The sequence below is a fragment of the Amia ocellicauda genome, chromosome 11 (assembly GCF_036373705.1).
Source record: "Amia ocellicauda isolate fAmiCal2 chromosome 11, fAmiCal2.hap1, whole genome shotgun sequence".
In the NCBI taxonomy this organism is placed as follows: Eukaryota; Metazoa; Chordata; class Actinopteri; order Amiiformes; family Amiidae; genus Amia; species Amia ocellicauda.
Window position 1 is genome coordinate 34,480,508 of NC_089860.1, and position 25,815 is coordinate 34,506,322.

Consider the following 25,815-nt stretch of genomic DNA (forward strand, 5'->3'; position numbering starts at 1 on the left):
GCGTGAAAATCCCAGTATCTGAGCAGATTGTGAAATACTCAGAGCGGCCCGTCTGGCACCAACAACCATGCCACGCTCAAAATTGCTTAAATCACCTTTCTTTCCCATTCAGACATTCAGTTTGGAGTTCAGGAGATTGTCTTGACCAGGACCACACCCCTAAATGCATTGAAGCAACTGCCATGTGATTAGTTGGTTAGATAATTGCATTAATGAGAAATTGAACAGGTGTTCCTAATAATCCTTTAGGTGAGTGTATATATATATTTCCACACACAAACTAAATGTTAGTTAGATTCCCAAATAAGGAGAAGGTACAAAACTCTTTTTGATAAACACTAATTAATTAAAATTGTGCCATAATTAAAATTTTTGCACCAGTTGAATTTTTATTTATGAATGCTATATGTTCTGTTATGGTAAAACAAACAAACTAAAACAATACAATTGTGCATTACACTTACAATGAACTTTGCATCCATAGCAGTATCATTGATGGAAAACCATAGACCTGAAGCGGTTATTCAAGTAAAAAGCAGTGGTCACAAACAATTAATGCAAATCATACAAACAGACTCTAAAGTACATGTCAACATTTTTAAGAACAATATAAAATGAGAAGTATTACATATTAACACACACACACACACACACACACACACACACACACACACACACACACATTGGTTCAACCACAGTGAAGTCTGAGACTGAGTGAGGGTGTTGACCTGTTAAACACCCTTTGTAAGTATTATAATAGGGTTTTTCCTCTCAAATAAAATGCTCTATGATTTCTGGAGGCCCTTAGTCAGAAATACAGCATACATTATATGAACATTTAAAAATCAAACTGATGGGTTTTGCAGCCAACCATGTAAGTGTCGATGGACAATTTCGGTATTTTTTTTAATGAAAAGTTGTTATCTGATTCTTTGTTATCGTTCACTACTAGTTAACTACCCAAGTGTCATTTTACCATAGCAGCTATATACAGCAGCACAATGCATTGTGGGATAGAGGAGGAACCAATGTCCAGTTAACAGTAAATCAGTGGTTTTCAAACCAGTCTTGAAGTACCCCCTGCCCTGCTGGTTTTGTTCCAACCAAGGTTTTAATTGCTTAATGTAATCCTTAATTGACCTAACAAAGCAATATACCATTCAATTAAGTAATTAAGGTATTCCAGGACCGGTTTGAAAACCCCTGCAGTAAATTAACCCAGATACGCGTATCATAGATCTGAGCAGATTTCCAAGCCCTGGCTGTTCAGCACAGTTGTCAAGTGAGGTGAACGTGAATGTCGGCTGTGTTGAGTGCTTTTAAATCAATTTAGAAAACAGGACAAAAAGGCAGGGGAGGGAGTACGGGAGGGGCTCTCCAGTAGCCTCAGATTCGAGGTGGAGCCTGGTGTGCAGAGGAAGGATTTTGAATCTGTCACTTCCTGATGGCACACAGTTTGAAAGGTTTTGGTGCGTTGGTGATGCCTATGGTTGGCGAAAGGTCCACATCTTCAGCACGGACGCCCGGAGGCAGACTGAATTTGAATCTCTGGAGGAGAAGGGTGAAGAACAGGAAGAGCTCCATCTTAGCCAAGTTCTCTCCCAGACACACTCGGCGACCTACAGGACACAAAGGCAGGGACGTGTGGGATGGAGTACACATCCAGCAACCCCAAAACAGTGGAATCACCCCATCATCATTTCTCCACAGGACAACCCAAAAGTTGTGGTATTAATTTCCACCTTTCCTGAGTACAATGCACAATTTAAAGCTTCAAGACACTGATTTACTTGCCTGATACATTCTTGCATTGGATGTTGGTGGGTTTTGTGTCACATCTTTGTACAGGTCAGTAGAAGGGGATTCTAACTCACCTGCCAACATGCATGTTGTGCTGTAGAACACTGACCCAGAACATTCATGGCAGTCACTGAAGTCCCACAGATGTGTAATGTAAAATATTGGCATTGCACTGCAGTCAGGGAGAGCCCAGGTCTCCAGGCTTGAGTAGCTAGTCATCCCTAACCGTTCATGAAAATTGACATTGATAAGGCTAAGTTAAGGATGTGGCACTGACCTGCTGAAAAGGGCATGAAGGCTTCTCTCGTGACAAAATTTCCCTGAGCGTCCAGGAAGTGCTGCGGGTTGAACTTGTGTGGTGTCTCCCAGTGGTTCTTGTCGTAAAGCACAGAGGTGAGCAGAGGAATGACTGGAGTGCCCTGTGTGGGGAAAGTTTCAGGTACGTTTTACAATAAAGTAATCTGTATACAGAAAATACAAATTAGACATTCTCAAGTCACAGTCTTACTCCAGTAACTGTAATTTTATTTTTGCATGCTCCTAAATATGCTGAGTGGAGGAGTCTCACAAGGCCCAGTCTGAAACCAACAGAAACGCAGGAAACATGTCACAGTGTGCGCTGCCTGTGTGAGGTGGACTGCTGTGTTGGGGAGGCTCACCTTGGGGATTCTGTAGCCCTTGAAGTCAATGTCTGATTTGGTCTGATGTAGCAGATTCATGGGGGCCACATTGCCAAACCTCTGGATCTCATGCAGCACCGCGTCAGTATAGGGCATGTCCTTGCGGTCCTCCACCCTTGGGGGGCGCTCTTTCCCAATCACTGCATGGATCTCAGCATGCACCTTCTCTATAGGCAGGGAGAGAAGAGACTGTGTATTATTTTCCCAGGGTCCTTTTACTAGATATTTTTCATAAATTAAGACCGATACGGGCTTTAAAACAACAAATAAACCCAGGAAATTTTGCTATGCAGCTTTCCATGACCAGGGATGGGGCCCGAGCTTCATGTCTACGCTTAGATATAGACTAATAAGGAGACCAACTAGATGATCAGGCTAGAGGCCTCCAGAGCTCGTGTCTCAACCTACCCTGTATATGTGGGTATTTAATCATCATCAGAAGCCCCCAGCGCAGAGTGGTTGATGTAGTTTCTGTTCCCGCACCAAAGAGGTTCCCTGCAGTGGACACCATGTTCACCTCATGGAAATAAGTATTTGGGTTTTTTGCTTCCTAAACAGAAGAAAAAAATCATAGTAATGAAATATGAGATGCTTGGAAGGTTTTATGGCTGCCACAACCCTCCCACCCAAAAACTGTAAAGATAATTACTTTCTTACATTAATAAAACATGAATACATGAATACTCTCCTGTAATTTGAAACCTTTAAATGCATAGAGTGCTTCTCCAGGACCAGAGTCACAGGAAAACATCAGACATTAATATTAGTATAAAAATATTTGAAGAACATCACCTCCTCCTGCTGTTTGGCAATGAAAGCGTCAATGAAGCTCTTCAGGTCGTTTCTATCCACAATGTCCTTGCGCTCATGGTAGTAGTTTGAGAAGAACGTCCGATTCTCTAATGTGTTGCTGTACACTTTCTTGAAATCCGCAAGAAAGGACCCCAGGAAAGGGGAGATTTCGTACAGCTGGAAAACCAAACACAACAGCAGGATGAATGCCATTTAGCAGGAAAAGGTCCAGTGTGAAGTAAACTACCTTTGACCAAAAGTTCACAAGCTGATCAAACTTTAAATGCATGTGTTAACAAATCACATGCTTCTGTTACCACACAGAATCATCGAGAGGACAATGTCCCCGGAGTCTCATACCCGCATCGCAGGGGACATGGCAAGCTTAATATTCTGGCTGAGAAGTTGCTGGAGTCGTAGGAACTGGGGGTCGCTGTAGTCAAACCGGTCTCCAAACACAATGGTGCAGATCACATTGGACACCGCTGAGGTGATGTTAGTGGTGGGGTCAAATAGGTCACCTTAGAGGAAACATGAAGCACAGAACATACATCATATCCACTCCCTCACATGTAAAACAGGGTCCTCTATCAGCATCAGCTTCTCCTGCATACCCAACAGGGAGGAAATGCAGTTGCCATGTTCGACACTTACACATACCCAACATAAGAGTGCTTTATGTACATTTAGCAGTTTATGAGTAGAGTTAAGGCCTCGAAACCCTGAATAGGGCAAAACATTGAATCTCTTGTGGCTCACTGTGCCCAAACGGCACAAAATTAAAATTTTATGATATCCAAAATTATATCCAAACCAGCACATATTTCTGTAAAATTACTTCTGTGGATGTTTATATAAATATATAAAGTCTACTGTTCAGTTTGATCAGGAATCCCACCTCATAACATGCAATCACTGGGATTCGGCATAATAAATACTTTACAAGACAAATCATAAGTACCATTGAATATAGGGCTGATTTCACAGGCCAAGAATATCATCTCATCTGGAATACTGTGGACAGTTCTGGGCTCCACACTTCAAGCAAGAGATCGCTGCTCTAGAGGCAGTTCAGAGGAGAGCAACCAGACTTATTCCAGGTCTGAGGAACAGAGGAGACTACGTGGAGACTTGATCCAAGTCTTCAAAATCATGAAAGGCATCGACCACATCAAACCCCAGAGGAGCTTATCCAGATCAGCAGGGACAAACGCACCCGGGGACACAAACGGAAATTGGGCTTCAAGGCATTCAAGACGGAAAACAGGAAACACATCTCACACAGATAGTTGTCACAATCTGAACAAACTCCCCAGCGATGTGGTTGAAGTTGAAAATTTGAGAACATTCAAAAATAGACTGGATAGGATCCTTGGATCACTTAGTTATTAATTGACACCAAACGCGCACGATGGGGCAAATGGCCTCCTCTCATTTTTAAACTTTCTTTCTTATGTTCTTATTAGCGCTAGTATGGAAATAGATAATGTGCTTGTAGGCTGGCCAGTGCAAGTCTAGTGCTAATCGAGGTCTGAGAAACTGTCTGAAGCACTAATGGAAAAAATAGTACAATTGACAGTCAATTGATTTACTTTAAAACTCTTAAGACCTGCAATATACTTGAGTTTTAGTTTTGCTATTAATATCTTAAATAAATATTCTCTGATACCTTTATGTGACTCAAAGACATCCAACAGACACTGGGCCTCCTCCACTATCCTGTCCTCGATGGTTCTCTTTCCCATGCCGAAATCCCGCAAGGTGGAGAGAGTAAACCTCCGCATGGTCTTCCATGACTCCCCAGATCCAAATACGATGCCTGGAAAACCAAGAAGCATAACAAACCTTTAAGATGCTCTCAATGTCTGAGTTCTCTCTGTAGGGGCCTCTCTAGGATCTATTCCTGTGCAAAAACATTTCTTAAGCAAACAGCTGCATTCCCCATCTAGAATAATTGTATAACCCCTAGGCCTGAATTATGCAGCAGGTTATCAACAAAATCAAAGCTAGAGAAACTTCAGCTTAAATACTCTAATTCTTAGGTAAATGTGTTTCCTGTCTGGCGAACAAAAGAAAAGGCTGCCAATTAAGCAACATGCATTCTGATTCATTACTCATCTGTTGGGGAAAATTTAAGAAAGTATTGAGTGATTGAAATCACCAAGCCTTCTTTACAGGTTTTGTCTCCTTGTTTTGAGAACCGTCTTTCACGTGTTCTTCCATGTACAAGTGACCCACAGAAACTATAGGCAGAAAACATTAGTTACCGGTGCCCTTTCCAAATATTGTGGATGCACGCGTCAGGCCTCTCTCGCCAAAATCATCTGCCCGATTCACCAAGGCCTCCTTCACGGTTTCATATCCAGTCAGGACTACACACTTTTGCCTGCCCATGTGAAAGGTGAACACATTTCCATACTTCTCTGAAAGCTGAGGCAGCAGAAAGAGGAGAGAGAATAAATACTCAGTCCAAGCATTGACAACAACCCGGACTCACCAGTATCCCTGATTGGGATTCCAATAACCAGGTGAATCATGAGAGAAATGGACTCCCTTAAATATTTAATTGCACTGTGGCTAAGCTGAAAATTAACTGGTTCAGCTATCTGGACTTTCAACTTTATCTGCTGCACTACGTTTACAATGATTTTGGGGGGTGGGGGGGGGGTTGTTCACTGTTTTTCAGTAACCATCACCAAATTGAGTTCTGGGTTTGCCAAGGAAAATGTTCTGTTATGTTTGTGTAAATAAGGACAGCAAGGTAAGTCACTAATCAAATTTCACATTAGCACAGTCCAGTCATCATCGCAGCCCTTTCACCAATAATTAGGTCAATCGATTCTTCAATACACTAAATTGTATATTATTATTATTATTATTATTATTATTATTATTATTATTATTTATTTCTTAGCAGACGCCCTTATCCAGGGTGAATATAATATTATATATAGAATGTATAAACTGAATTTCTACACTGCCCTTATACGTTTCAAAGATACTGTTTTAATACAGACATATATATTCTTGTTTGTAATTTTGTTGATTGATATTATAATTACTACTAGAATGATTCTCTTTCAGTTTAACAAGCTATCAGTCATTTTTATTTATTTATTTATTAGCAGACACCCTTGTCCAGGGCAACCTACAAAATATAAGAGCAATAATATTAATAATTAGAGGACCAAACCACCTTGCATTCATTTTTTTCAAATTGATGTACTATTAACAAGCAGTAAAACAAGGACTTGGCTGCTCTACAACTGTTGGAAAAGTCTAAAAATCTAAACATTGTGCCAAATATTTTAACATCCTTTTATATTATCCTGTATTCGAATCAACTGCCTCTTGTCAAGAAATCAGAACATATGAGCTTAGAGTCACTATTGATATTCACTGCATTATCTCCTCTCTCCCAAACCTGAACACTCACCTGACATAAAGTTTCCTGAGGTTTCTTCATGTCCAGAATATTGAGGTTCCCGATCACAGGCCAGGCAGCCGGGCCGGGGGGGAACCTGTACACAGATGACTTGGATGGTTTGAAGAGAAGGTAGAAGAAGAAGGCTGTTGTGAAAATGAAGACCAGAGACACTGTGACAGTGTTCGCCAGCAGCACTGCGATCAGAGACATCTTTTCTTGGAGAGTTCCTCTTTGCCTACAGCTACTCCTATACTCCTGCACCTGCTTATATACAGAGCTTAACCATTGGCTTGTACCTAATAGATAATTACTGGTTATTTCCTTCACCTCTCCCACACTAAGGCAGAGGTTACGACTGTGTGCCAAAGTATTCACAGACTTGAATTTCAGTCTTTGCCCCAGTTTAACAATACAAAATAATGTGAGTGAAAACACATATGCAGTACATGAATACATATACATAATTGTTGTTCTACAAATGACTGTGTGACATTAAGGACAACCACGTTTAGTTAATTTAAACAGAGGCACTGCATTCAAATATTGTGGGATCCAGTGTGCTACAGATCCTGCGAAAGGTACACTACACGTGTCAGTATTAATAAAACATACTGTGTTTAGGATTAACCTTAATAAATACTCAACTAACTATATAAATATATTTACAAAACATGAGTTGAAGTGTAGGGTAAATGTAAAGGTTGCATAATGGTTGCTTGTTTAGTAAAGGACAATTCAGTTGTTCCTCTGCCAAGAATTGTTCCTTTATCCTCTCACCTGATTACCTCACCGGCAGACAAACACTGAACTCTCACACACAGGAATAAACCTGCCAATCATCAATGTGCTGAAACCAGGTTACAGGCTGCAGTGTTTGGGCAGTAACATTGTGTGCATAGCGGTTCATGTGACTGAGGCAACAGCACAGTCAAGTCCATTTCACTACGCAAGGATACAAACACACACAACCAATCAGAACACATGAAGGGCATGATGGGCAGTTAAGCAGTTAATTGATCGCTATTAAATTGATTTATTTTGAATTATTTCACTTATTAGATGTGTGCACTAATTTGTTTGAATCACAGTTGTGTTTTCACTTATGAAGTGTGTTCCTTTACTTCCTTATCTTGTTTACTTTTCTTGTAGTTTATTGGTTTATTTATTGGTTTATTGTTTGATTGCTTTCATTGCCAAGTGCATGCCGCCAGTTGCATTCTCATTCTCATTGTGTTCCTCTATTTTGAGTGTTGGGTGCAGCCCTAGTTCAACCACAGATGCGATCCTGATGGGAAGAAACCCAGCAGGCATAATACCTTTCAACAAATAATATTTCAACATTGTTACTGACATCAGGTTGACATTTAGAATTGATTGGATTTGCAAATAGAATCAACATTGAAATGTCAACCCCAGTAGGCATTCAATGCAATTTCAATGTTATTTTGTGGTTGAAATCGGGTTGCATGCTGGTTAATCATCACAACAAGAATTCTACGTGGGTTGACACTGACATTGCTTTCATGTTGAAAAGAGGTTGTGACAAGCAAAAGCATCAAGTTGTAAATGACTGAATGTTTTGACTGAAATTATCCGCTAGAAAATGTGGTCAACCCCAAATTTAAGGAAATGCATAATTGGTTGACAATTCAACCTCTGTTACATTTGCACATCCAACCAATTCCAAAACGTCAACTCGATGTTGGTTACGAAGTTGAAACATTGCTTTTAATATATTTTGCCAGCTGGGAAGGTGGATTAATGAATGTTTGTTTCCAGTTTAATACACTTTCTGAGGGTTAAACAGACAAAACAAAAGTAATAATGTGAATAGACTAGTTTTACCTGGCATTGGTGAGCTATGGGATTAGTTCCTCTAGGCGGAGGCTAAAGGCTATAAGATGCAGATTTTCTTCAAACTTTATTCACTTTTTCAGATCCAACTGCTTTTAGGGGTGACCTTTGTCAGGACATCTCATTTAACAGGGTAGACACAGCTTTTCTGAAAATGACTGTAAGATGAAACCCCTTTCTCCATAGGAAAAGGAGTTTAAAAACAAGATGCATCCCAATGGAAGCCAACAAGAGATAGTTAGGTCTAATGGTAAATAACAGTTGGAAAACGTGATCATATTAGCCATATATAATGTAGTCTATGTAATAAGTTAATTCATAATAAACAAATGTTGAGAATTTGTGTGGCACTGTCAGCGAGAGGTAACCACCAGTAAACAGTACTACGCCACTCCCTGTTTACTTTAAGGTGAGGGGGGGAGGGAATCACCCTCTCTCGCTCTCCCCACACAGGTCTGGCAGACAGACACAGCACGAACACCAGTCACAGTTATAAAATAGTTTATTATACACAGTCAACAATCCTAGAGGGATGGGGCACAAAGTCCACACCCTCTGTGTAGTTACAGGTTTTAAACCCCCCCTTTAAAACTGCCTTTAATATATGGGCAATACTGCACAGAAATAAAAAGGGAAAGGAAAAACTATAGGTCCACCCAGCCTCTAATTAAAACCAACTAAAACCTAAACTAATCCTATCCCCACAGGTGGTTTCTTGTATAAAATCAGGGGTCTAATATACCAAGTCCAGGGAAAGAACTCCTGCGCTCAGGCCGACAAAAGACCTCGGGTTCCACTGTCTGTGTCCCAAAAAGTCCCTCCCACGCCAGTGGAGTGGGTCCCTGCCACGATGTATGTCTGCGCAACCCTCCCTTCTCTACTGACCCTGTAAAATAGGACAGACAGCAGCAGTCTCCAATATAATTCTCCTGTGGTTAAGGGTTTCTTTCGCAGGTGAGCAGGACAAGATTGTGACCCGGCAGCCTACAGAAACCACTCAATGCATTCTGAATAAGTTGGAGAACGGTCCGAATACTCAACTTATATGCACTCCATCTGTATCAGTCCGATCCTGCACACTCAGGCCTTGCTGCCAGGTCCTGCTTTTGCTTTTGCTTTTGCGCTCTCTCTCTCTCCTTTGAAAATACATACTGGCTGCCTTTAAAGCCAAAGTTCATGGTCCGGAGCAGGGAGGTGTTTGGTTGAAGAGTGTTTGGCTGATTACTCAGGAGGAGATCATCCAATGAGGAGAGGTGTGCTGGAATGTGTGAATGTGCACAGTGAATGCAAACGTGCTCGGTGAAAGTAAAACACAAGAAATAAAAATACAATCATAGTGAAAACTAATAAGTGAAGGAAAAGCAAAATGAATCAAACCAATACATTAAATAATCAATATAAAAGAAAACTCACACACCCACACTGCCCCACACCCCCTTGTAGCGTTATGTTGGGTGTATTTTGATAAGAGCATTTTGGCTCTGAGCTGAAGCACTGATCTAAAGAAGACCTCTCCCCCCCCAAAGTTATCAGATTTCCTTAGCTCATCAGCTTGGAGAGTATGGCACCGAGAATGGGCCGAATGGTTTGGAGTCCTGCTGTGAAATGTCTGGAGAAAGGGGCCTGTAGGTGATAAAAACTCTTTGAAGTGGACGAGAGCTACGAACCCGGGCCAACCGGCATTTCCAAAAGATGGCATGGATTGACATCAGTCATAAATCAAGCCCCCCTCCAATAGGACATTGGGGCTGAAACCGAAATCCAATCTCAAAAATTCAAGAACCAATCACCTATTGATCTGACAGACTATAAGGAACAGCGCACGGCCTTTCTCTCTCGCTCTCTCTCACCTGAACCAGTAACTCGCTGCCACAGCTCAACCTGTAGCTCTGTTGCCAGAACCGGAATCAGAAACCAACCAAGTCTTTGCCGGCAACAGAAGAGTTAAACTGGGAGAAGGAGATTGAGCCGTACGAAGAATTCTTTTAAAGGACTTTATTAAATAAAGAACTTAACAGACTGCGCTGCCCGCCTGTGCCCACCTGATCAGTGGAGTTTTACAGCTGGACAATTGACTAAGTCGACTGTATACGAAAGTGTCAGTCATTTAAATAGCTATTTGAGTCTTAAGAAACTTGACCCTTGGAACAAACAGGGACCTGCTTTCCTCAAAGACTTTGTCTTCAAGTAACTACAGTGGAAAACCCTGCTTACAAAGAAGATTTTGTGCACAACCTTGGAGCCTTCAAACCAGTGGAAAATCTGTTTGGAAACGACTCTACTTTCACAAAACCCCAACTTCCAGTGGAAGTTCTTGGACAAAGCCGAACCGGACTGCCTTTGTTCCAAACCACACGGACCTCGTGCCATGTGCTGTTATCTGAGCCCGAAGCCAGAGAGGCCTCAGATAAGTTCAGATAAGTTTAACAGTTTGGAGTTCATCATTCATGACATTTGAGAAATCAATTAGAAATGTTAATCTGTGATTCATAACTCTAGAATGTGTAATATCATTTAGTTTTCTTAAATATAAATGTGTGTTGCATTAAACTGTTTTGTTGATAATTTTAGAAATAAAATCTGTCAACGCCGAGAAATATCTTCTCATTCCTGTGTAACTGTTTAGTCTGAAATTGACACAAGTTAATAGACATTAGATTATAGGTGGCCCTGCCTATCCTTAATCATTGAATAATAATCAGTTAAGGGAAATTGTGGTAACAAGTAATGATAGGATCTTTCTCGGCACCTAAACGTAAATGAGACTGATATATATATAACGAGAAGTTACCTGACATAAATACTAACCTGCGTAGTTATTTAATGTCTGACTAACAATACTAATGAGAGACTCACCTTCGTCTTACTAACCGGTATTGTAGTCAATGTGTTTATAACCTTTTTTGTTTAACGATTTGTGTTATCATATGCGATCCCATGGTCTTTGATTTGGTCACGGAAGTAATTTGTTGATCTAGAGTTGAATTTTAATTAGTTTTTCCCTTTTGTATAATTAGTGTAGTGCTACATTTAGTCTTTGTTTTTGAATAAATTTGACAATTTATATCTTTGGAATTGGTGTCTATGTCCAATTATTACAGAAATTGAGTTCTACAAGATTCCAGGATTCGTGATAAGGTGATACTATGAATTCACTTCGTTAATTGAAATTTATAAGTGTACCTTACGCTACACCCTGCAACACTTACCTTACAGAAATGTGCCAGTGCTTATGATAATGATCACTTATACTAATCTGATAATCAGTAATACTATTGTCTTGGATGCATTTTTTGTTTATTATTATTTTAAAGTAATAAAAGCAAAATGTATAGAATATCACAAAATACAGATCTTATTTTTATTGATTGTGTTGCCAAAATTAGGCTAAATACCAGACATAAATACCTTCATTACATTAGTATTACTACTTACAATGATAATCATAAAAATAATTGTAATATAATCCACATGCTATGTACAATTTTTTTATTGCGGCTAAACCACACCTCCCAGATCGAGGATCGCTTGCAGTTTGCTCATGAATATTCATCAGGTCGGCAACAAGCGACAAAGTCCCCTCCCAAAGTCAAAGTGCCGGAAATACAATCTAAATACGCAAAAGGGAGTCTCTTAGCCACCAATGTCCATTCGAGGTTGTAGCAAGTAGATCTTTAAGGCTTGGCAGCACGGGGTCCCCCTTCCACACGGTGAGGACCAGGCTCTGCAGTTCCACCAATCCTGGGAAGGGAGAGAAACAAGAAAAGGAAATTCAGGAGGGACACACCGTTGAGGCCGTGCAAGTGAAACCATACACTCTACAGATGTACACTCATTCTCTGCCATCCTTTTCCCCAGCGTGTCTCTCCACAGGTGCACTACTTTCCGCCTTGGGCCCAGCTGACTACAGGGGGGGGACACTATCTCTACCAGCCCTGCGAGAGAAGTAGAAATACCACAAAATCAATTAAGTGGATTATTTTGCTTTTCCTCAGGATACTATATTCTTGTTACAAAGAGAAAGCCAGGAGCCAGGAAATGTGGGCAGCAAACATCAACCAAAACTCTCATTCAAGACAAGAGAGAGTTTTCCCCTAGAACATCAGAGTACTTTTCCTGCCATGAACAATTCCTCTGTTCCTCAAGGCTCCATCTTCCTGGCCTTTATTGTTCCCAATTGCTGCACACCCTCCTGCCTTGCTCCCTGTAGCACTATCCTGTTCCCTTTTCAGTTCCAGGCATGACTGCCTGCTGTTCTCTGCACTGGTCTTTTAAAGCAGGTTTTCTTCGTTATGGGTGAGGAGATCAATGAAACAGGTGTGCTGGTTGAAGGAGCGTGGGACACCGCCTAATCAGATGGGTGTGTCCTTAATTAGTGCCTGGAGCTTGTGAAAGATGCTGCCTTCATGTGAAAATTTAATTAAAATGAAGAAAAAGCAAACCAATAGTGCTAATTGACAGAAGTAATAAAACAAGTGAAAATGTAAACCCAAAACAAAACACTCCATAATAAAAAAACATAATAAATAAACATACCAATTATTAGGCAACACAAATCACCTATTGTAACATAGATAAGGAAACTTATCGGAACTCCTTGCAATCCCACAGTTCACCGCTCTGGCTCAGACGAACTTTCCCATGTTAATCAATAGGCAGAGTTGACCATCTTGTTTGTGGCTATGGCCTGAAAAGTGCTTGGCCCCCCTAGCCACTCTATATTTTATCACTTAAACTGTCAAAAATATATAACTAGTAGTCTGTGTTAATTTGTGTCATATCTCAGGTCTCAAATGAACATATCATTTATTTTAATACAAAATATATATATATAATCGTAAGGTACAATATTTCGCTGCCTGCATGTGCTTTTCATCCCGTGCTTCACTGCGGCGGTGCCCCTGACCCGTGATGGCATGACTGCTGTGATCGGGGTAGTTTTGGTAGATGTGTGGCTATTTTATAATAGCAAATTCATCAACTCAGGCTGAAATAGACTTAACCTGGCAACCCACATCTGAAAGCTGAACCACTTACGACAGACACAAGAGGAACATCAGAACATATCCAACCATATCCAAATCTTTGTCCCATCCTGGCCACCCTTTGAAAAGTTCTGGACACGCATCTGCTTGGCTAGCTCTCCTGTTTTTACTTGCAACGTAGTCTTCATGACCTAACTAAAACAGTTATCTGTTTAATAAATCAATACAATCATGACATTTAACCATTGATTGCAAACAATGGAAGTTGAAGTTGGTATTTACCAAGTGTTCTTTTTTTTTTACTTCTTCCTTCTTAATTAATTAATTAATTAATTAATTTGGGTTTGGTGCCTGTGTCTGATCAACATTGAACTGTCTGTGCTGAATTGTCAGCTTCTGCTAACTAAACTGAAGGTGCTTTACTATACATTGGAACAAATACATACTGGAAAAATAAGTTGAAGAAGCAGCTCAGACTTAATTTAGTATTTTATAGTACTGTGCAGTTTAACTCATTATAGAGCCCTATATATTTCCCCCAAAAAATAAATGTTAGTTCTAAAAAAATCCCAAATAAGGAACAGGTCATAATTAAACACAGGCTGAGTTTTGTTTATTAAAGTTATATGTTCTGTTATGGTAAAACAAACTAAATTAAACAATACAATTGTGCATTACACCTGCAATGAACTTTGAATCCAAAAAAATATATTTGATCGAAAACCATAGAAATGAAGCGGTTATTCAAGTAAAAAGCAGTGGTCACAAACAATTAATACAACTCAGACACACAGACTAAAGTGCATGTCAACATTTTTAAGATCAATTTAAAATGAAGAGTATTACTTATAAGTAGACCTATCAGTTCAACCACAATGACACAGAATGTGAGGGAGGGTGTTTACATGTGAAATGCCCTTTGTAGTTATTATAATGGTACGTTTTATTTGAGAGGAAAAAGCCCTATGACTTATAAAGGCCCTTAGGCAGAAATAAAACATCACAGCATACATTATATGAGTATTTAAAAATCAAACTCATGGCTTATCAGACTATGGCAATGGTCTCAATCACTATTACAATATGAAGGAAATTACACTACTGTTCAAAAGTTTGGGGTCACTTAGAAATGTCCTTGTTTTTCAAAAGAAAATAAAATTTTGTGTCCATTAAACTAACATCAAATTGATCAGAAATACAGTGTAGACATTGTTAATGTTGTAAATGACTATTGTAGATGGAAACGGCTGATTTGTAATGGAATATCTACATAGGCATATAGAGGCACATTATCAGCAACCATCAGTCCTGTGTTCCAATGGCATGTTGTGTTTGCTAATCCAAGTTTATCATTTTAAAAGGCTAATTGATCATTAGAAAACCCTTTTGCAATTATGTTGGTACAGCTGAAAACTGTTGTGCTGATTAAAGAAGCAATAAAACCGTCCTTCTTTAGACTAGCTGAGTATCTGGAGCATCAGCAATTGTGGGTTCAATTACTGGCTCAAAATGGCCAGAAACAAAGAACAACTTTCTTCTGAAACTCATCAGTCTATTCTTGTTCTGAAAATTAAGGCTATTCCATGCGAAGATCTCGTACAACGCTGTGTACTACTCCCTTCAAAGAACAACGCAAACTGGCTCTAACCAGAATACAAAGAGGAGTGGGAGGTACAACGGTGCATAAATACATTATACATAAATACATTTGAGAAACAGACACCTCACAGGTCCCCAACTGGCAGCTTCATACCCGCAAAACACCGTCTCAACATCAACAGTGAAGAGGCGACTCCGGGATGCAAGAGTTGCAAAGAAAAAGCCACATCTCAGACTGGCCAATAAAAAGAAAAGATTAAGATGGGCAAAAGAACACAGACACTGGACAGAGGAAGGAAAAAGTGTTATGGACAGACAAATCTAAGTCTGAGGTTTTCCGATCACAAAGAAGAACATTCGTGAGATACAGACCAAATGAAATGATGCTGGAGGAGTGCTTTGACGCCATCTGTCAAGCATGGTGGAGGCAATGTGATGGTCTGGGGGTGCTTTTGTGGGAGATTTTGAAGATCTTGAAGAAGGAAGGCTATCACTCCATTTTGCAACGCCATGCCATAGCCTGTGGACAGCACTTGATTGGAACCGGACAATGACCAAAAGCACAGCTCCACACTATGCAAGAAATATTTAAGGAAGAAGCAGTCAGCTGGTATTCAGTCTATAATAGAGTGGCCAGCACAGTCACCGGATTTCAACCCTTTTGAGCTGTTGTGGGAGCAGCTTGACCGTATGGTACGTAAGAAGTGCCCATCAAGCCAATCCAACTTTTGGGAGGTGCTTCAGGAAGCATGGGGTGAAATCTCTTTTGACAAATTGACAACTAGAATTCCAAAGGTCTGCAAGGCTGTAATTTCTGCAAATGGAGGATTCTTTGATGAAAGAAAAGTGTGAAGGACACAATTATTATTTCAATTAAAAATAATTATTTTGAACTTTGTAATTTCTAAGTGACCCCAAACTTTTGAACAGTAGTGTATATTGGCTCTTAAGTTACCTCAGATTTGAGGTGGAGCCTGGTGCGCATAGGAAGGATTGAGTCCATCACTGCCTGATAGCACACAGTTTGTAAGGTTTTGGTCCGTTCGTGATGCCAGGGGTTGGCGAAAGGTCCACATCTTCAGCACGGATGCCCGGAGGCAGACTGAATTTGAATCTCTGGAGGAGAAGGGTGAAGAACAGGAAGAGCTCCATCTTAGCCAGGTTCTCACCCAGACACACTCGGCGACCTACAGGACACAAAGACAGGGACGTGTGGGATGGAATATACATCCAGCTACCCCAAAACAGCACAGCGCACCCCAGAAGCATTTGTAGGAATTTATGACATTGGTGGCTTAGCCCAGAGTCCCAGCCCAAGTAGGGGGGTCCAGGGGCATCCATCCCCATAAGAAAAGCTTAGGTTGAACAGCTAAATACATCAATCTGGTGCACTTTCTTGCACCTCTCAGTCACCATACAAGAATGTTATTTTAACAGTGAATAAAGCGCTTCCTCGACCATGTCTACCGAGGTTCCTAGAAATCCTTTTGACAGAGAACATACACATAAATTATTATTTATTAGCAGATGCCCTTGTCCAGGGTGACTTACAAAATATCAGAGCAATACAAAGTGTACCAAGTTAAACTAAACGGTTTTATTCAAACTTTAACCATTTTAAACAAGTTTAAAGCCTTTGGGAGGCTAAATGTGTATGCTTTTGGAGACTTGCACTATTAAACAATCAAGTTATTTTATTGTTTCAGAGTAACCCCCCCAACTTTTCGTTTTTTCACCAGTATGCATACTGCCTGGCAAGACGGGGAGAAACGATTCACACTTATGTATCAGGGATTTATGGACAAAATGAAATAACCTGGTGGACCATTCTGCATATTTAGTGCCTACAGTTACACTGTCATTAATTATTATTACCCATATTATCCCCCCACCCCTTTTTTATTTACAATGTTCCATTGATTGGTTTAAATGTATTAAATCAGTTTTCTCCTGAAAGGACTTTTGATCAAAAGGGTTTAGAAAGTTTATTTTGTCGTATTTTTCACACTTAATTATCTCTGTCAGTGTATGAAGCACAATTTACATATTTAAAAAGGGAAATCAGGAAAAAATAAATCAAAAAAATGTAAAGAATAAAACTGATTTCATACGGCGCTACAACTAGCTAGTTAACTCTGTGCTACATTTGCAAGGAGGATGATAATTTGTATTAGAATTTATAATCTATTAATTGTTTAAAATAATCAAACCTGCTTAACTAATTTATATTTCTGCTAAATATAGCCACCAACCTGTGAACCTTGTCTCTGTCTGTGCTTGTTGCTCTGCTCTCTCAACCTGCTCTGCCCTCTCCCTTCACTTGTTCTACCTTCTTTGGGTTTCGGAACAATTTCCGACTATATATTGGACTTTTGTTTCTGCTTGTATTGGGATGTATTTTAGCTAGGCTAATACTACTGACTGGCTGCACAGATTACCTTTATCTCTAGCAAACAGTTACCACTACTGGTGGGTTGTGCAGTTTGCGCTACTCTAGTGTCTGCGTTGTGAAATCTGACACAGGCATATACGTATGTATTCACACGATCCACCAATCACTTAATGCCCTTATAATTATACGTGAAGGGCAAACATACAAAACAAAACTGAAGTGCACATGCTCCACCCCCCGCTCTCTTCACTTTAGGGAACACCCCACATTTGTCTACTACGACTACCCCACTCCTCTGCACTGTATGTTGGTGGGTTTTGTGTCATGTCCTTGTACAGGTCAGTAGAAGGTGATTCTAACTTGGCTACCCAACATGCATGTTGTGCTGTAGAACACTGACCCAGAACATTCATGGCAGTCACTGAAGTCCCACAGATGTGTGATGTAAAATATTGGCATTGAACTGCAGTCAGGCAGAGCCCAGGTCTCCAGGCTTGAGTAGCTAGTCATCACTAACCGTACATGAAAATTGACTTGATGTGGCACTGACCTGCTGAAAAGGGCATGAAGGCTTCTCTCGTGACAAATTTTCCCTGAGCGTCCAGGAAGTGCTGTGGGTTGAACCTGTGTGGTGTCGCCCAGTGGTTCTTGTCGTAAAGCACAGAGGTGAGCAGAGGAATGACTGCAGTGCCCTGTGTGGGAAAGGTAAGGTACATTTTACTAGAAAGGTCATATTCTCATTTCAGTAACTGTCATTTTATTTTTGAATGCTCTGAAACCAAATGACCAAATCAGATGTCCCAAAATGCCCAGTCTGATACCAACAGACAGAGGTGCAGCTTGTGAACAGGCAAGGCAGGCAACTGCCTGGGGCCCCAGGCCATTAGGGGGCCAATGAGGTTATTTATAACATAGCCTAATGGTGATGAACGCTGGTTGGAGGGGCCCCCTGGGAATTTTTGCCTAGGGCCCCAACAGGATCTAGAATTGCCACTGCCAACAGACATAGGTTACATAACCACAGGCAAATAATTAATTTCTTAACAGACCTACAGAGTGCATGAGACTCTCCCCACAAAAGGGATATTTTCAAAGTGAGTAAATGTCACAGTGAACGATGTTGCATTAAGAGGCAGTGCAATGCAATGTATTAAATGCTCCCTCTATAATCGAGCCAAAGCATTGAATACTGTTCCCTATAAACAATGCTAATGACCAAGAAATTAGAGATGTTGAGGTCTGGATTGACCAGACACTCAGTCACAGTGTGTGCTGCCTGTGTGAGGTGGACTGTTGTGTCGGGGAGGCTCACCTTGGGGATTCTGTAGCCCTTGAAGTCAATGTCTGATTTGGTCTGATGTAGCAGGTTCATGGGGGCCACATTACCAAACCTCTGGATCTCGTGCAGCACCGCGTCAGTGTAAGGCATGTCCTTGCGGTCCTCCACCCTTGGGGGGCGCTCTTTCCCAATCATGGCTTGGATCTCAGCATGAACCTTCTCTATAGGCAGATACCATCATATTACAAGCAAAGGGGCAGGGTGAGGACAGTGTCCTGAAAAGTTAGCAGCTCTGGACTACACTATAATTGAGTGTGGCAGTACCTTTCAATGGGGAAGTATCTATGGCACTTGTCCTGACATTTATTTTCATAATTGCCAAATACCCAAAAGTGTATATTTTGTGTAAAACCCTGGTAGATCAATACATTATTTCAAACAATTACTAGGAGTTAAATTATTAATTAGGTAGACATAATGCCCAATGTCTTTGTATTAGTTTCCAAGGGCCCTAGTTATTCTTCTTCAATTAAGACCAATATAGTATGTGTGAAGAATGTCCCTACCCACCTGCCAGATAAATGTATTTGTGTAATGCAGCTTTCCATCAAAATGCTGATTAAGTTTTCCAGCTGGACATTAGTCAGAAGAGTTCATCTCCCCAGGCAATGCCAGGCAAACCCCTTCTGAGATTTCACAAAGTGAATATACATCTATGTACTAAAGGCCCTGAAAACTGGACTGGGAAAACATATTGCTGATGTGCAGCACTCTGCAGCTCCTTAGTGACAAACCTAGTTATAATTATAACATAATGAATAGATAGCTGGTCAAATAAGATTGTCAACAGAGTTTGAACTATACATCCAGCATTAAGATATCATGATACCCTGGCACCAAAACCATGCTGATGAGTAAACACCCATCACTTTTGAGGAGGGCATTATCCTGTGCTGTTTTCCTTTATTGACTGATTAATTACTTCTGCTTTGTGAACTAGCTCTAATGTACATTCTGGTATGGGCACAGCTTGTTTCCTAATTGATTTAAAATATTCAGACTGAGCATGATGGATTCAAACTGCTAAATGATGGGAAGAACAACTACAATGGAAAACAGGCAGTGTTTCTATGGCATCCTGTATGACCGTGGTCTCCAACCCTAGTCCTGCAGAGCCCCAGTGCATCATGTTTTAGTGGGTTCTTCAGTCACTTGCAAATGCTCATATAGATATAGTTATTATTAGGCACTACATTGGTTGATTTCTCACATACTGTACAGGAATTGAGCTGATTGGATTGCATGCTGAGGGGGAGCGTCTTCTGGCCTGGGAAGGTTGGTCCTTGCTGAATACAGCCCACTAGACACTGTAACTGAAAACACTATATTAAATCAATTTTGGAATTAAAACCAGAAGACCCTGCAGATTTCCAGGACCAGGGTTGGGGCCTGAACGACATGCCTACACTTCGATGTAGACAAAAGTGGAACCCACAGGCTAGAGATCCCCAGAGCTTGTCTCACCCTGTATATGAGGGTACTTCATCATCATTAGAAGCCCCCAGCGCAGAGTGGTGGATGTAGTTTCTGTTCCCGCAGCAAAGAGGTTCCCTGCAGTGGACACCATGTTCATCTCATGGAAATAAGTATTTGAGTTTTTAGCTTCCTGAACAGAAAATAAATTAAAGCCATGAAATATGAGAGGCTTAGAAGGTTTAATGGCTGCACCAACCCTCCCACCAAAAAACTGTAAAGAGAATTACTTCAGTCTTAGTGTCTTTACATTCATAAAACACCAGGCAAGGCAAGGATTTAATAGGGTGAGATGTGTCAGACTATCTCCTGTAGTTACGAACCTTTAAATTCTTAGACTGCTTCTCCAGGACCAGAGTCACAGGAAGATATTTGGCATTAATATTAGGATTAAAATATTGAAAGAACATCACCTCCTCCTGCTGTTTGGCAATGAAAGCATCAATGAAGCTCCTTAGGTCGTTTCTATCCACAATGTCCTTGCGCTCATGGTAGTAGTTTGAGAAGAACATACGATTCTCAAGAGAGTTGCTGTACATTTTCTTAAAATCGGCAAGAAAGGACCCCAAGAAAGGAGAGATGTTGTACAGCTGGAAAATCAAACAACAGGAGGATAAATGCCATTTAGGAGGAAAAGGCCCAGTGTGGGGTACAGTACCTTTAACAAAGAGTTAAACCAGAGTTTACAACATGATCAGACATCTCTAGTTAACTTTGGCCAGGCTGAAATTACACAACCAAACCAAACTGAGGCCATGAGCTGCATTTTGAATTAATGAACCTGACCCAACTTTAAATGCATGTGTTAACAGAAGCGTGTGATTTGTGACCACACAGAATTATGGAGAGGACAATGTCCCTGGAGTCCCATACCCGCATCGCAGGGGAGGTGGCGAGCTTAACATTCTGGCTGACAAGTTGCTGGAGTCGTAGGAACTGGGAGTCGCTGTAGTCAAACCGGTCTCCAAACACAATGCTGCAGATCACATTACACACCGCTGAGCTGATGTTAGTGGTGGGGTCAAATGGGTCACCTTAAAGGAAACACAAAGCACAGAACATACTTACATAAGATCTAAAATACTCAAATCATATACACTCCCTCAGACCAGAGTCCTCTATCAGCATCAGTTGCACACCCAATGGGGAGGAAATTCAGTTGCCATATTCGACACTTACACAGACCCAACATAATGTGCACAAGTAACAGTTTATGAGTAGGGTTCAGGCCATGAACCATGAATAGGGCAGACATTAAGTCTCTTGGTGTTCACTGTACCTGTAAATGACTAACTGTATATATGTATGGCTTAACCACTTCAACTCTAGATGAAAATATTAAAACCCTTCCCAAGGAACCAGTTTTTCCAAATTATGAGAATGTTTTAACACCTGAATTGCTTTAAAATGTAAATAGGGAGTATATGAATGAAATACAAAACAATTAACCAAAATTTGTTTTTCATTAACCCTTTATGTTCTTGTGTACTACATATCCATGTTCAGTAAAGAGATAAACAAGGTTGTTTTTTGTTTGAACAAACAAAACAATGCAAACACAATATAAATAATACCCCAAAAAGCAATGATATTAAACAATGAACAGTAATTATTAACTAAAACTCAATTACTATCAAAATCTGTGCCATCACCCACTTGCTCTTTGACATATTTTGAAATGTTCAATACAATAAGCTTGCAGTGATGCGCTACAGAGCTTTGTGCAGCATTGTGATGGATCTGGCTGCTGTAGATGCAGCCTCAGTACTGTATAGCTTTTGCTAAAATCTAACTACAAGTAAACTGTCACATTTTCATGTGCTTTTGTTTATTTTTTGTATTTTGCAGTAGTTCCTTGTTCCTGTCTTGTGACCCTCTTCTTCCTGTCATGTGATTTCCAGTTCCTGCCATGTTTCCATGTGTTCAGTTCTCATTGGTTTGTGTTCCGTAGTCTTGTTATGAGTTCTGTTTTCTCATTGGTTCATTTGGTTATCTTGTTATTAGTTCAGTCTTGTTATAGGTTCATGGTTCATGTTTTATTGTCGTTTCCTTGTTCCCCTAGACTGTGTATTTATAACCCTCTTGTTCTCCAGTCCTGTGAGAGATAGTTACCAGTCCAGCCTTTGTTTAAGATTTCTTGTTTTGTTTATATTCTCCATTAAAACTGCACTTGGTTCTCATTCGTCTTCATCCTGTTCCTGCTTGCTCAACCAGTCCTCGGCGTTACAGAATACCTCACACGTATTCCTCCACAGAACGGTTTCCCTGGCATGTCCAGAAGAGGAGATCTGCTGGGCTCATGTTTGGTGAGGTATTCTGTAACGCTGAGGACTGGTTGAGCAAGCAGGAACAGGACGAAGACGAATGAGAACCCAAGTTCAGTGCAGTTTTAATGGAGCATATAAACAAAACAAGAAATCTTAAACAAAGGCTAGCCTGGAACAATGGTTGGTAACTAACACCTCACAAAGGACTGGAGAACAAGAGGGCTATAAATACACAGACTAGGGGAACAAGGAAATGAGACAATAAAACATGAACCAATAACAAGACTGAACTAATAACAAGATAACCAAATGAACCAATGAGAAAACAGAACTCATAACAAGACTAAGGAACACAAACCAATGAGAACTGAACACATGGAAACATGGCAGGAACTGGAAATCACATGACAGGAACAAGGAACTACTGCAAAATACAAAACATAAACAAAAGCACATGAAAATGTGACATAAACAAGTACAACAAACAATAAAAGTAGCAATAATAATATAAAACTCGAAAGGTGAATGGATTGCCACAATACACATAAGACTAAAGAAGTGCACAGGTACATTGGAAACACTAAACGATGTGCGATTGTATAAAAACATCACATGTTCGCCCTCCCTGGCTTTTAATGCACATTGTACAATACGAGAACTGCCTTTGGGAACGAAACCTGAAACGCTGGACTTAGAATCCACTAATAGAATAGAATAGAATAAGAACCTTGACATACGCAGCTGTATGTGCGTCATGGTGTTGAAGTGGTAAATTATTTAAAATTACCATCATCTCCAAAGCAGCATATATTTCCTGTACAATTACATTTTTTTTTCCCAGAAAGTGCAAGGTCTTCTCTTCAGTTTGTTCAGGAATCCCACCTGATAAAATGCAATCACTGGTATTTGGAGTAGTAAACACTTCACAGCACAAAGCACAAGTACCATTGAATAAAGGGCTGATTTCACAGGCCGAGATTAGCACTAGTTTGGGACTAGTCAACGACTGTAGGCTGGGCAGTGCAAGACTAGTGCTAATCGAGGTCTGAAAAACTGTCTGAAGCACGATTGGCAGAAATAAAACAATTACCAGTCAACTGATTTACTTTAAAACTTATTATTTTCCTTATGCAATTTTCTTTTTAAAACCAGAAAGAAATGTCTCACTTCTTGTTAACTAGACATTTGCAAACTTTAATATCTTTCTTTAAAAGTGAACTAAACAGTACATTTTAGTTACAGAAAATGTGCCAACTTGCAAAGGTTAATTTTCCTGCCAATTACTTAAGAGTACTAAACTGTCAATATTTGAAAGGTTGATAACTAGAATACAACATATCTAACACTTACATGGAATTTATGTTTAACTTCTAAATGGCAAGGTGTGCCAACTTGCTGATAAGAAAAGCAAAGAAACTCCAATGTGTTTCCAAGTAGCATTTTATGTGTCCCTTAAAAGAAAGCATGAAAATTGTTGAATTTTTCAGGAAACTGTGGAAACTCCAACAGAGACCTACAATATACTTTAGTTATTTTAGTTTTTAGTTTTTTAATATCTTAAATAAATACTCTCTGATACCTTTATAGGACTCAAAGACATCCAACAGACACTGGGCCTCCTCCACTATCCTGTCCTCGATGGTTCTCTTTCCCATGCCGAAATCCCGCAAGGTGGAGAGAGTAAACCTCCGCATGGTCTTCCATGACTCCCCAACTCCTACTATGATGCCTGGAAAAACGACAAGCATAATGAACCTTAACGATGCTCACAATGCTCTTGCTTCTCCCTGTTCAGGGCTCTCTAGGATCTATTCCTGAGTAAAAACTTTGCTTTAGTAAAACACAGCTGCATTCCCCATCTAGAACAATTGTACAACCCAAAGCAAAGAATTTTACAGTGGGTTTTCTGGGCTACTACAAGAACAGTCTGGTTCCTAGTTAGATACGTTTCCTGTACAGCAAAGGAAGTTAAAGGCTCTAAATTAAGCAACAGGCATTCTGATGTATTACTCAGCTGTTGGAGAAATATGTAAGAAAATACAGAGTGAACTGACTTTCACGCGTTCTTATATGTACTGTAGGCAGAAAACATTAGTTACCAGTGCCCTTTGCAAACATTTTGGATGAATGCGTCAGGCCTCTCTCTCCAAAATCATCTGCCCGATTCACCAAGGCCTCCTTCACTGTTTCATATCCAGTCAGGACCACACACTTTTGCCTGCCCATGTGAAAGGTGAACACATTTCCATACTTCTCTGAAAGCTGTGGCAGCAGAAAGAGGAGAGAGAATAAATACTCAGTCCAAGCATTGACAACAACCCGGACTCACCAGTAGTCTTAATTGTGCAGGTAGCTAAGCTGATAATGAGCTGGCTCAGTCCTCTATATTTTCCAGTTTTATTACTTTTTACCTGTAGGTGTATTTACTGTTTTTCAGTAACCGTTAGCAAATTGATTTCTGAGTTTGTTGAGGAAAAAGTTTTGTTATGTTTGTGTACATAAGGTCACTAATCAAATTTCACATTAGCACAGTTCTTTCATATTTGCCTGTTCACCACATTCTTCTCCTCTCTCCCAAACCTGAACACTCACCTGGCATAAAGTTTCCTGAGGTTTCTTCATGTCCAGAATATTGAGGTTCCCAATCACAGGCCAGGCAGCCGGGCCGGGGGGGAACCTGTACACAGATGACTTGGATGGTTTGAAGAGAAGGTAGAAGAAGAAGGCTGTTGTTAAAATGAAGACCAGAGACACTGTGACAGTGTTCGCCAGCAGCACTGCGATCACAGACATGTTTCCTTGAGAGTTCCTCTTTGCCTATAGCTACTCCTATACTCATGAGCCTGCTTATATACAGGTTAACCATTGGCTTGTACCTAATAGATCATTTTCTGGTTGTGTACTCCCTTCCCACACTAAGGCTGAGGTTACAACTGTGTGCCAAAGTAGTAACAGACAGAATAATGCTTAACCCTTAAAGCCACATACTATATACAGTTAGGTCCATACATATTTGGACAGTGACAGAATGGCCATCATTTTGGCTCTGTATGCCACCACAATGGAGGGATCACATATACAAATGGGTGTAATTCCTACACCGTTCACCCAATTTGGATGTAACTACCCTCAAATTAAAGATGAAAGTCTACACTGTTTCCTTTCAAATCTATTTTGGCATACAGAGCCAAAATGATAATTGTCAGT

The 25,815-nt window shown here is 40.3% G+C and overlaps 1 protein-coding gene across 1 annotated transcript; it reads right to left on the bottom strand.

The window, feature by feature from the left end:
• Positions 1-1,434: 1,434 nt before the first annotated feature.
• LOC136762754 (uncharacterized) lies at positions 1,435-25,415 on the bottom strand. Its single transcript, XM_066716312.1, has 18 exons — positions 25,201-25,415; positions 24,708-24,870; positions 24,188-24,337; positions 21,215-21,375; positions 20,755-20,931; positions 20,333-20,474; positions 18,842-19,029; positions 18,080-18,221; positions 16,144-16,324; positions 6,709-7,183; positions 5,540-5,702; positions 4,942-5,091; positions 3,633-3,793; positions 3,273-3,449; positions 2,889-3,030; positions 2,460-2,647; positions 2,078-2,219; positions 1,435-1,619 (listed from the first exon to the last, which is right to left on the bottom strand). The coding sequence occupies exons 1-18, from the start codon at positions 25,399-25,401 to the stop codon at positions 1,435-1,437; spliced, it is 3,288 nt and encodes a 1,095-aa protein (XP_066572409.1). The 5' UTR covers positions 25,402-25,415.
• Between the last annotated feature and the right edge of the window lie 400 nt (positions 25,416-25,815).